This window comes from Leptonychotes weddellii, chromosome 15, assembly GCF_054177405.1.
Source record: "Leptonychotes weddellii isolate Sample4059 chromosome 15, ASM5417740v2, whole genome shotgun sequence".
NCBI classification, from domain to species: Eukaryota; Metazoa; Chordata; class Mammalia; order Carnivora; family Phocidae; genus Leptonychotes; species Leptonychotes weddellii.
This window is the reverse complement of record NC_138383.1, coordinates 19,931,780-19,944,104: the sequence shown is the minus strand read 5'-3', so window position 1 is coordinate 19,944,104 and position 12,325 is coordinate 19,931,780. Positions and strand designations below refer to the sequence as shown.

Genomic DNA, 12,325 nt, shown 5'->3' with positions numbered 1-12,325 from the left:
GAGCCTGCTTCTCCCTCTCCCTCTGCTCTTCCCCCCACCGCCAATCCTCTCTCTCTCTCAAATAAATAAAATCTTTAAAAAAATCTCCCCTCAAAACTCTGAAATTATCTGTGTGTGGGGAAGTTTCTGGGATAGTCATGTCTGTGCTTCCCAGGACGGGGCTCTGGTGGGGACACTGAGGTCCTTGGTGGTGTCCACCACCACTCCAATGGGGGCCTCTGAGGATCAAACCCTGGGATCAGATGAAACTGCATAGAATTTCACTCCCACGGGCGCCTGGGTGGCTCAGTCGGTTAAGCGTCTGCCTTCGGCTCAGGTCATGATCCCAGGGTCCTGGGATCGAGCCCCGCATTGGGCTCCCTGCTCTGCAGGGAGCCTGCTTCTCCCTCTCCCACTCCCCCTGCTTGTGTTCCCTCTCTTGCTGTATCTCTCTCTGTTAAATAAATAAATAAAATCTTTAAAAAAAAAAAAAAAAGAATTTCACTCCCACACTGAATAGGAGGGAGACCTCGTCCGATTTTAGAGGAGGAAAGGGCGTTCAGGAAGGTAACGTGCCTTAAGTGCCCCTGCTTGGAGGGGCCTCACACCTCACACCTCCCAGAGCCTGGTCCTCTGAGAGTGGGAGACCTGGGCCAGAAGTTTCTTAGGGCCTCTCTGGCCAGAGGATGGGCCGTTCAGACCCTGTGCTGTGCTGGTTCAGGGGGCACAGAGTGAGGTGGGGGCTGGGACTGGCCAGGATCTGTCTGCCTCAAACCCAGCTTTTTTTCTTTAGCGGGAGAGCCAAAGAAAACCAGGAACAGGCCCAACACCATCTGGATGGGGACAGAGCACAGAGACTGAGATGCGTGGAAAGAAGGAGTAGCTAAGAGAGCTGGGGAGAGGCAGCCTCAGGGGGGAAGAAGGGGGAGGATACAGAGGCCTTTGGAGGTGGAGGCCAAGTGGTGGGGGATTGGGTTCTGGAACTGGAGTCCCACCCACTCCCCTGACTGGCTCCTCACGGTGTCTTCCTGGAAGGAGGAAGGGGGCCCATACCAGCCTCTACCTTTTCTACCTCCACCCCTAAAACAAGCCTCCACTCAGCTGCCCATCTCCTCTGCCCACCCCCACCACCCCTACCCCCTGCTCCCCTCAGGCCAGGGCCCAGCCCTGTTGGGTCCCCTCTGACTCCCCTTCCCCTGGCCTTCCTGCAGTCCCGCTCTCTCCAACCTTGGAGGGTTTTGTGGGGGCCTCTGGCCTTGAATCCAACTTTGGGCAATGGATGGGTTCTCAGAGTCTTGGGGAGCTTATCATGGGGATCTTGGGGACTCAGGCTTCTTTGGTCCCTACTGGCAGGCATGTTCCCATCCCCTTTTTCTCCCCCTTCCATTTCGTCTGGCTTCATGGGAGGGGAAAGCATGGAGAGGACCAAGGGCCAGGTGCCTGGAGATGGAGATGCCCTGCCTGGTGTCGGGGGTGGGGGGTACTCTTCGGTTTTCTCTCTCGCTCAGGTAGGCCCCCCAGAATCACAAAGCCTGGAAAGCTGGGGTCACATGAGGCCAGGCCACATCTTTCAAGCCTGTTTCTGCTCTTTGTAAGGCCCTCATCTGTTTATACCAAACACAGTAGTGGGGGGTGGGCATAACCCCCCTATCCCCACCCCCCCACCCCCACCCCCGTCTGTGTACAATGACAACTGGGGTTGAGTGTGGGGAAGAAGCCATCCCCCAGGCAGACCTTATTTGTCCATAAACACAGTGGGCCCCATGCCCCCAGGCAGAGGAGGAGCAAAAACACCACCGGCCTGGGACTCCTCTCCTACTGCCCTGGGAGGAGGCACTCCCAGGCACATGCCCTCCTCCCCACACTTGGGCTCTCCCTCCCAGCGCCAGCCAGAGTTGTTTCCACAGCAAGCTGCACTATGTTCTGTAAACTGCAGGCCCCTAGCCGGACAGCCCCCAGCAGAAGGACAGGTGTCCTGCCATGGCTGCACCTGGGGCGGTGGGGAGGGGAGAAACAGGAGGCCAGTGGGAGTGAAGGCCTTCTGTAGATCCATGTGATGCTGTGTGTCTCCTCATCCTGTCCCCTGGAGCGGTCAGGCCCCTCTCCCAGGGTCATGTGAGGGGTCCAGGCCCATGCACCTCCAGGACTCTCCACGGTTTACTGATCTGGGGCCAATCTTGAAGCCTGAGGGTGCCCCTCATTGTTCCCGAGCCCCTTGGGAAATGGTGGGGAGTGGATGTCCACCCCTGGGACTTTGTTTTGCAGCACCACCATCTCCCCTTTGAATTAATGATTGGTGGGGAGCCCTGGGGACACCATTTCTTGACACCCCCCCCTTGGAGTGCCTGACAGGTCCCATGTTTTCTAGAGCCCTGGATGCGCAGCCAATAGAAGGTTCCTGGCCTTGCCCCACCCTTTTGTGGGTTTGCTTCTGTGTATAAAGCCTGGGGCCCCAGGTGGACAGTTCAGGGGGGCCAGCCCAACCCAGTGCTGAGCTCTCTGTCGGACAGCTGGCCCTGCTCCCTTTCCAAGATGCTGTTTTGGCACAACCAGCCAGAGCACCTATGGCCCAGTCCCGGGGAACTGTACCCAGGGCCTCCAACTGGCTTGCTCAGGTAAGAGCCAGAACCCCTTCCCCTAGCCTCCAAGGATGGTCCTGGTCGGAGCTGCGGTGGACAGATAGGGCCATCCGTTTCAAGCGGAGAGGGATGGGCTTCCTGTGCTTGGGTGCCTTTGTGGGTAGGGGAGTGGTTGAACGTTTAGTGGATCCTGGACCATCTTTTTTTTTTTTTTTTTAAGATTTTATTTATTTATTTGAGAGAGAGAATGAGAGAGAGAGAGAGCAGGAGAGGGGGGAGGGTCAGAGGGAGAAGCAGACTCCCTGCCGAGCAGGGAGCCCGATGCGGGACTCAATCCTGGCACTCCAGGATCATGACCTGAGCCGAAGGCAGTCGCTTAACCAACTGAGCCACACAGGTGCCCCGATCCTGGACCATCTTGAAACACCCTGACCGCCCACCCTCTCAGGGCACTTTTGTTGGGCATTTACTTGGTATCAGATAAGCCCTGAGATGGCAAACAAGTAATTGATGGCAGGTTTTTGGAGATGTTTGGTAGTATCTGGAATTTGCCCCTAAAGGGTGGTCTCCCAGAGGCCAGAGGAGTTGAGTGGGGGACTCTCAGGCCCTGGTTGCTGCTGGAGTGCCTGCTACAGAAGCCTTTGGCTCCCTGAGGATCTGGCAGAGAGAGTCAAAGCCCTACAGGGGATGGGGTGGAAGCCACCGGTGTTCCCCTCCCCCGCCAACAGGGAGTCCCTGCCCTTGCCCTACCTGAAGCAGGAAGAGCTGCACAACATCCCCAGCTCGGAGCCTCCCTGCCCCACATTCCAGTACATTCTCTGTGCAGCCACCTCCCCGGCTGTGAAGCAGCAGGAAGAGACCCTCACCTACCTGAACCAGGGTATGCTGCTGGGACTGGGGAAGGAAAAGGCGTAGTGGGGCAGTGCGAGATGGGGGTGGCAGGCTCCATCTGTGCCCCAGTGGGGCTCACACATCCCCTTGACCTCTCCCAGGCCAGTCCTATGAGGTGCGGATGCTGTGCAACCCCAAGCTGAGCGATGCTACCCAGTGGGCCCAGCTGTTGAAGGTAGATGCATCCCCTTCCCGAACTGGCAAGGGCCAGGCATGACTGTCCCTCTGGGCAGGAAGCCAATGTCATCACTGTGATGTGACTGTCGAGTAGAACCCTCTCGAGTCCACCTTTTAACTTGACCTTCATAGCCGCACAGTGGTAGGCAGGCATTGTTGAGGAAAGAGGCACAGAGGTTAAATATTTTCTCAAGGACACAAAATAGCGGATCTGGGATTTAGAAGTACATTTACATAGCATTATTCACATGCATGATTCCTTCTCTCCAAAAAATTATATATTTAGCTCCCATGCTTTGCCAGAAACTATTCTATGAGCTAGGGATTCAACAGTAAAGAGACAGATGTGGTTCCCTTCCTCAGGGAGCTTGCATTCTACTGAGACAAACATGTAATTAAACAAGTTATATGCAATAACAAATCGACTTACCAATTGCAAATTGAAAAGTGCAGCAAGAAAAGAAACAAGTAGAGTGGCTAAGAGTGGGAAAGGATTAACTCCCCCATTTCACAGATAAGGAAACTGAGGTTCAGGGTGTCTAGGTCACTTCCCCAGTTTCATAGCTAGTGAGTGGCAGGTGGGCGTCTGGACACGGACCTAGCGATCTAAGTGCTTATGACCTGTGAAGGTGGGAAGCAAGGTGGGGGCGAGGAGGGTGGGATGGTTGGCCTACCCCAGCGGTGGGAACTGGTTCCCAAATGCCCAGGCACCCTCTGACCTGTGAGCCGTGACTTCCTGTGCCTCCAGAGCGTGGTGCGTGTGGTTTTCCACGACCGGCGCCTGCAGTACACAGAGCAAGAGCAGCTGGATGGGTGGAGATGGAGCCGGCCAGGGGACCGCATCCTGGACATCGGTGAATGGGGAGGGACCAGGGACCCTTCAGGGCCGCTTTCTGGCTTGGAAGGCCACGTGGATGGCAGGGGCGGGCGGGGAGGCTGAGGCTTGCTCCCTGCTTGCCACCCCATGCCTACAGATGTGCCACTGTCCGTGGGGCTGATAGAACCCCAGGTGCTGCCCTCACAACTCAACACAGTGGAGTTTCACTGGGACCCGACCAAGAGGACCTCCCTCTTCCTGCAGGTGAGTCTGAAGCTGGGACTGGGAGGAGGCTTGAGGTCAGATGGGAGTGGCAGGAGCCTAGGTGGGAAAGGAAGGTGAGTTTGGGTGGGGGTGAGGGAACAGTAAGAACAAACCGCTTCCAGAAAGCACCTTGAAGATAAAATATGGCTAAATGTTTATTGAATCTCACCACAAGGAAGGACTTGTTAAACCTTAAAGCATTGGAAGAAGCTAGAAAACTCAGGACAGAACTTAGCTTCATAAAAAGTAATGGTCTGCAATACATAGGCAAAATTAAAAGGAGACATCAAATGGGAAAAATAGTTGTCATATGACATATAATGCTTTATATCCTCAATATATAAAAAGTTCTCATATATCAATAAGAAAAAGTAGATGAAAGCTCAGTAGAAAAATAGGCAAAGGATATAAGCAGACAAGAAGGATACAAATTACCAATAAATGTAGACAGTTCAAACTCAACCTCAGAAAATGTTAATTAAATGCATATATATATATATATATATATATATATATATATATATATATATGGCAAAGACTTAAAAAAAGACTTATTGGTGAAGAAGTAGTTTGGGGAGGCAGACGGCCTCTCTGCTGTCTGCCTGCTGCCCCCTTGCGGTGTATTCAATAAACTTCTAGCTCCTTAAAAAAAAAAAATTAGAAGAAATTGTGCACTCATTCTGTGGGTAGAATGGCACTTGGGCAAAATTTATTGAATTTTATGTTCCTAGCATTCTACCCTGTCATTCCTTTTTTTTTTTTTTAAGATTTATTTATTTATTTGGGGGGGGCGGCAGAGGAAAAGAGTCCCAAGCAGGCTCCACGTCCAGCACAGAGCCCAAAGCAGGACTTGATCTCAAGACCCCAAGATCATGACCTGAGCTGAAACCAAGAGTCAGGCACCTAACTGACTGAGCCACCCAGGTGCCAGCCCCCCAGTGGTTCCATCTCAAGAAATTCATCCTACAGCAGTGTTCAATAAGTACATGAAGATATATATACATATATATTTAAAGATTTTATTTATTTATTTGACAGAGAAAGAGAGAGCACAAGTAGACAGAGTGGCAGGCAGAGGGAGAGGGAGAAGCAGACTCCCCTCTGAGCAGGGAGCCCGATGCGGAACTTGATCCCAGAACCCTGGAATCATGACCTGAGGCAAAGGCAGATGCTTAACGACTGAGCCACCCAGGCGCTCCCTACATGAAGATATAGTGACCAGCCCTTCATAGCAGCGCTCTTTCTCATATTCAAAGACTTTAAACATTCAAAATGCACGTTGGAAGACAATTGACTTTTACATAAGTTTGAGTGCAGACGTACACTAGAAATTATGTAGCCATTAGAGTGAGGTCTAGGGGCACCTGGGTAGCTCAGTCGTTAAGCATCTGCCTTCAGCTCAGGTCCTGATCCCAGGGTCCTGGGATCGAGCCCCGCATCGGGCTCCCTGCTCAGTGGGAAGCCTGCTTCTCCCTCTCCCACTCCCCCTGCTTGTGTTCCCTCTCTCGCTGTGTTTCTCTCTCTGTCAAATAAATAAATAAAAATCTTTAAATAATTAAAAAAAAGAATGTCCCATGGGGTGAGGGGAAGAATGTCCCACGAAATATTTGGGATATATTTATACTAAAAAATTGTTGTTTACCTGAAATTCAAATTTAACAGGGCATGCCTGCATTTTAACTGGCAACTCTACCCTGGAATGGGGCATTTTGGCTTAGATAGGAGCAGGCATTGCTTTTCAGGTAGAAGATTCTAGGGAGAACTATGCAAGAGTATTGGGGGCCACGATTAGGCTGGCTCGGTGGGTCAGTGTGTTCTCTGATGGGGGAGAGAGAGCAGCCATGCAGAGAGGCTTGACATGACTCTTTAAGGGGCTCAAACATGAGGGTCAGGAACTTTGCTTCTCATCCCATAACCATGGGGAGCTACTGAAGGATTTTGAACAAGGGAAAGAACCTAATAAAGGTACGCATTAAGAAATAAACTGCAGTTGGGGATGGAAAGTTGCCGTGGTAAAAGGCTGACAGGTGACAGGCAGGTGACAGGTTTGAAGGTGGACTTGCTTGAATGTGGGTGGGACCTGGAGTCACCCTGCTTTCTCTTTGCTTCTTCTTCACCTCAGGTTCACTGCATCAGCACCGAGTTCACTCCTCGGAAGAAAGGTGGGGAGAAAGGTGTCCCCTTCCGCCTCCAGACTGACACTTTCAAGCCCAGCGACAAGGACCTTCCACCTGAGCACCTGCACTCAGCGGGGTGCCTCATCAAGGTGTTCAAGGTACAGGCAGGCCCCTCCCCCTCCCCCTCAGGACTGTCACCCTGCTCGGCCGGCAGCCCCTTGTCTATGCACAGAGGGATGGGCCTTGATCTCTTGCTTGGAGCCCCTTCTGTTGTGAGAAGGGGGCAGGTAAGGGGGGGGGGCGCTCTGAGCTGCCCTTGTCCCTCGCCTGTAGCCCAAAGGAGCTGACCGCAAGCTGAAAACAGACCGGGAGAAGCTGGAGAAACAGCCCCTGCGGGAGAGACACCAGTACCAGGCTGCCTGTGCGAGCACGGTGTTCGCCGAGGTGTGTGGCGGGGCGCCGCGCGCCGCAGAGCGGGTTTGGAGGAAGGATCCTCATTGCGCGTGCCGGGAAACTGAGGCCTGAGGGCCGTGGCTGCTGCAGGACCATCACAATCCCCACTGATTCCGCCTGTTCCCTGCAAGGACAAAGCCGCACCGTGTGGTCAAGGCTCAGGCGCGAACGCCTTGCAGCCTCCCGGGCGGCCTCGCCCGCTCCCGCCATCGCCCGCCTCGCCGCGGCGCCCTCTGCCTGGAGCGTTGCCCTTCCTGCTGCCGCTTCTGGCTAGCGGCTCCTGGAAGCTTCCCCAGCTGCCCCCGCCAGCCCGGCGGGCTGGTTTACTCTCTTCCCTTGAGTAGCGTTTGGTCCACTCGTCCGGGCCTCCTAGGGCGGGGGCCAAGTGTGGCCCCGGGCGCCCCCCCCCCGCCCCCCGCCAGCTCCCGCCCGACGGAGGTGAGGGAAGAGCCGCCCCTGGCCTCGGAACGTGTAGGCGGAACCTTGCGGCTTGTTTGCCCCACAGTGTTCGCCGTGGCCGGACCCCAGTGCAGGGCCCTCCTCGCCGCTCAGCCCTCTTGCTCTGACGTCTCCCCACGGCTGCAAGCCCCTGTCCCCGGGGAGGTGAGGCGCGGTGGGCCCCGCTCGGGCCTCCGGGCTGAGCGCGAAGAGAAGAGCCCCACAGCCCAGGCATCCGGGGAGGGGCAGGGTCGAGGGTGCGGCTGAGGGCAAGAGGCTCAGCTCTGTGGCCTTTGGGTAACCCGTGGGGCGGGGGGGGGGGACCCCAGCAAGCTCTGCCTCCCAGGGAAGGGGGGGTGGCGCTGGGGGCTGGCTGCACTGCCGACTCTCTGCTCCCCTGCAGGCTCTGCTCCTCCCCGCCGTTCGCCTTGGACACCTTGGGGGGCAGCCCCGCTGAGGTGCGTCTTGCCTTTCCAATCCCCCCACCTGTGTCTCAAAGCCTCCTCGGGGCTTCAGCGGCCTCTACGGAATGGGGTGGCGCTGCCCCCTGCTGGACAGAGCTTGTATGGCCGCAGATGGCCAAACTGCTGAGAGGACTGGGCGATGAGCCTGCGGGCTCTCAGACGCGGGCCCGCCAAGGGCAGGGGGCTGTGTCTCTCCTACCCCGTTCTCAGTCCGTGCGCCCATGGTGACAACCTGGACTGCCCTCTTCGTGCCGCAGGATCTGAACCCTGGAGCCTCCATCCTAGAGACGCAGCAGTGGTTGCATCGGCACCAGTTCTCCAGCTACTGCCGGGTGCTGGCCAACTTCACTGGTGAGGCTGGGGTCCGGCAGGGACCTTACCTGTAGGGGGCTGAGGGCAGGACGTCTGCCTGTGGCCTGGCTTGCTGTGTGTTCTTCAGCTAACTTCTCTCTAGGACTGAGAGTTGCCAGGCACTATGCCTGCTTGGCTCTCCTCTCCTGTATCACCCCATATAATTTATATACTACCCGTGCGGATGGGGCTCAGAGAGGTTAAATAACTTGCCCAAAGACACACAGCTAACAAGCAAGGGGGCAGAACTGGGATTTGAATCCAAGTTTGATCCCCATGTCTGGACATGCTAGGGCGATTTGTAGACTAATGTTGGGTTGTATCCCTTGCCACCCTTGACCCCAGGCCTCTTCCCCCAATCGGGCCCTGTCTGACTCTGCAGGCACTGATCTGCTGAAGCTTACCCGTCAGGACCTTATCCAGATCTGCGGGGCTGCCGATGGGATCCGCCTTTTCAACGCTCTTAGAGCCAGGTGCTGCGCACTGCCAACCAGAATCCCTTTCCCTCTGTAGTGGCGTTTACCAACTTGGCTAATGGTTGTGTCTCATGGCATGTCCAAGCTGGAAGGTACCTTAAAGACCACTTAGTCCCATACCCTCTTTTTACAGAGGAAGAAACTGAGGCCCACGGACAGTGACCTCCCTGGGGTCACAGAGCGAAGATGGCAGGGATGGGCTAGAAAGTGAGGCTCCTGTGATCTTTTTCTGTAGCCATCCCACCCGCATCACTCCATTTCTGAGGACAGAGATGGATTTTTCTCATCTCTCCCTGCAGGGTCCAGCATTCATTAAATTTCTAAGAAATGAGTGGTGACCTCCCTCCCTGGAGACCTGGGAGGGGGCGGGATCCCTCCCAGGGAGGGGGCTGTTAATTTAGGTATGAAGTGTTGATAGGTAAACTGTTTTCCTGGCCCAGGCCCATTCGTCACCGGCGGACTTTGTATGTGGCTCAGGAGGCCTCTAGGCAAGAGAACGAGGTTCCTAAGAACCCTGACTCAGGTGAGGTTCTGGCCTCTCTCTCCAGGCGAGATTCAGGTGTGGCTGCGCGAAACCTCTTCGGGCCTGGGGAGAGGGTGATCCTCCATCATTCCTGGGACCCAGCATGCCTTCCTTGGCATTCCCGTCTTCCATGACCAGATCAGTCCTCTCCTTCCAAGATGTCCCCTGGGCTTACTCCTCCATGTTCTACTCCCCAAACCCATCTGACTTTGTCATTGTTGATACGTGGGATTAGAACATTGTAATCATTGTATTTGGGTTTCAGTCATTTGTATGTAGGTGTCCCCCCTTTTTAAGTTGGGGGCTCCCCTCGGTCTGAGGCCTCCCCAAAGCTGAGGAATAGGTGAGGATTAAGTGGATTTATAAACCTTTTTGCTTCTTTACTCCTTCCTGCCCCCACTCCCCAAGAGGCTATCACCTTGCCCTCTCCTTCTTCCTGGTCTCTGGGGCTCCCTCAGCTCCCCCCCGCACACATATACTGATCCCTGCCCTGTGCTGCCCACACCCCCAGGCTTTTATCAAGAGATCTTTCTAGATGAACTCAGTGCTGTTGAGCTGATGGGGAAACTGGCTGAGCTCTTGGCCCTCCCGGCCAATCAGATCCACTACCTCTTTCACCAAGGCCCCGGGGGCGTCCTAATTCTCCTCAGTGACCAGGTAGGTGAGCCCCGGCTCTGGCCAGGCCCCACAAGGGCCTTGATCCCTCTCCCACCTCAGGCCCCTCTCCCTGCCCTGGCTTCTTCTGTTTGGCTTTAAGAACAGCACTGTCTCAGTGACCCCTTCTCCCCTGCAGGTGGTTCAGAATCTTAAGGATGAATCATACTTTGTGGCTGTGGTGAAAAAAGGTAGGGGTTTTGGAGGGGAGAGAAGTGTATCGGGCAGGCCCTAGAAAGGGCAAGATTGTGTTTATATTGTCTCCTAAAATGAGATTAAAAGGTTCCTTGAAGGTGTGTGTATGCTGGGGGTGGGGCGGGGCCAGTGCTGCGTTCTAGTCAACTGGAAACATCTGAATGCCAGCTTTGTTGGTGTCAAAGGGACAGATTCACGTGGCTGCAAGGCAGCTATTTACCGCTCAGGGATAAAACATCCCAGTGTCTGGGTCAGGGAATTTAATAGAGGGGAAAGTAAGGCCCCCTCTCTCTTCTGCCCCACTCCCACCATCCTACAATGCAGAAGATGCTTGCTGGACATCCCCTGGCACAGAGCACCTCTGGCCACTTGGCTTATGGTGCTGGTTATTCAGATGCGTGCCCTCTATCCCTCCTACAGGACAGAGGGAGGCTTCCTCTAGTTGGGGTAGGAGGAACACTGGGGAGTGGCAGGTGCACTCCCAGCTGCTTGGTTTGGGAGCAGCACAGAAGTGGTGCTTGGCTTGTCTCATCCCAGTGGTGCCCTTTTCATTGCTTCCAGTGCAGAATCCAGATGGCTACTACCTGGTTCTCACCTAGGCCCAGGGACATCCTGCTGCAAGAGTAGGAGACTGATGCCAGCCTGGTTCTCGGGGGCCCCACGTTCACCAGAAGCCTTGCTTAAATCCTCAGCTGCTTCATCCGGCTCTGGGTGAAGCGGGATGTCCTACCCCCTAGAGAGGAGGGGAGCAGCCCCCAGGCTCCCATCTCTCTGCTCAGTTGGTGGAACCTGGGCACAGCCTCCCAAGCTCAGCTCAGCTGGCCAAGCCTGAGAGGCATGGAACCTGCCAATATGGATAAGGCGCCTTTGCCCCAAGCAGTGCTGCCTGAACACTGGGTGCACTGATTCACGTTTATTTAAAATTGTATTCACCCTTTCCTTTCCTTAATATTAATAGTTAATTCTAAAAGGCATATATAGGGGCGACTGGGTGGCTCAGCTGGTTAAGCCACTGCCTTCGGCTCAGGTCATGATCCTGGAGTCCCGGGATCGAGTCCCGCATCGGGCTCCCTGCTCGGTGGGGGGTCTGCTTCTCCCTCTGCCCTCTTCCCTCTCGTGCTCTCTGTCTCTCATTCTCTCTCAAATAAATAAATAAAATCTTTAAAATAAATAAATAAATAAATAAAACAAAAGGCATATATATTTAATATGTTGTTCAATGCTTGTTCAATTTCCTTGGTGTTTTGGTCCTCTTGGGGAAATGTTCTCTCCTTACTTAAACTATAGACTAGGGCAAAGGATGGAGTCTGAGACAGAGGAATAAATAAATCTGGATGGATTTTTTTTTTCCCAACTAGTTTGGGCAAAAACTAATCACTAAAGCCTCTAAAAGACCATTCAACTATCAAATCACTGTGCTTATTTAAAACTTCTAGAGATGTAGGGTACCTGGGTGGTTCAGTCAGTTAAGGGTCTGCCTTCTGCTCAGGTCATGATCCTGGGGTCCCTGGATGGAGCCCATGTTGGGCTTCCTGCTCAGCAGGGAGTCTGCTTCTCCTTTTCCCTCTGCCCCTCCCCCGGCTCTCTCTCTCTCTCGCTAACTCTCTCAAATAAATAAATAAAATCTTAAAAAAAAATCCTGGGGCACCTGGGTGGCTCAGTCATTAAGCGTCTGCCTTCGGCTCAGGTCATGATCCCAGGGTTCTGGGATCCAGCCACACATCGGGCTCCCCGCTCTGCGGGGAGCCTGCTTCTCCCTCACCCACTCCCCCTGCTTGTGTTCCCTCTCTCGCTGTGTCTCTGTCAAATAAATTAATAAAATCTTAAAAAAAAAAATCCTTTTGTTTTTTTAAAGGAATGAAGGGAATAGAAAACTCTTCAGGGTAGGGAATTTTATTTATGAGCAGGGAGTCTGACGTGGGGCTTGATCCCAGGACCCTGGGATCA

The 12,325-nt window shown here is 54.2% G+C and overlaps 1 protein-coding gene and 1 long non-coding RNA gene across 2 annotated transcripts; both read left to right on the top strand.

The window, feature by feature from the left end:
* Positions 1-3,342: 3,342 nt before the first annotated feature.
* Positions 3,343-7,010, top strand: LOC145717347 (uncharacterized). Its single transcript, XR_014140496.1, has 3 exons — positions 3,343-3,438; positions 3,551-4,707; positions 6,830-7,010. It is a non-coding gene; the product is annotated as an uncharacterized LOC145717347 (long non-coding RNA).
* Positions 7,011-7,794: 784 nt separating this feature from the next.
* On the top strand, positions 7,795-11,586 carry LOC102739827 (transcription factor CP2-like protein 1). Its single transcript, XM_031039169.2, has 7 exons — positions 7,795-7,880; positions 8,119-8,530; positions 8,913-9,003; positions 9,447-9,529; positions 10,041-10,186; positions 10,323-10,374; positions 10,940-11,586. The coding sequence occupies exons 2-7, from the start codon at positions 8,401-8,403 to the stop codon at positions 10,975-10,977; spliced, it is 540 nt and encodes a 179-aa protein (XP_030895029.2). The 5' UTR covers positions 7,795-7,880; positions 8,119-8,400; the 3' UTR covers positions 10,978-11,586.
* The last annotated feature ends 739 nt before the right edge of the window (positions 11,587-12,325 follow it).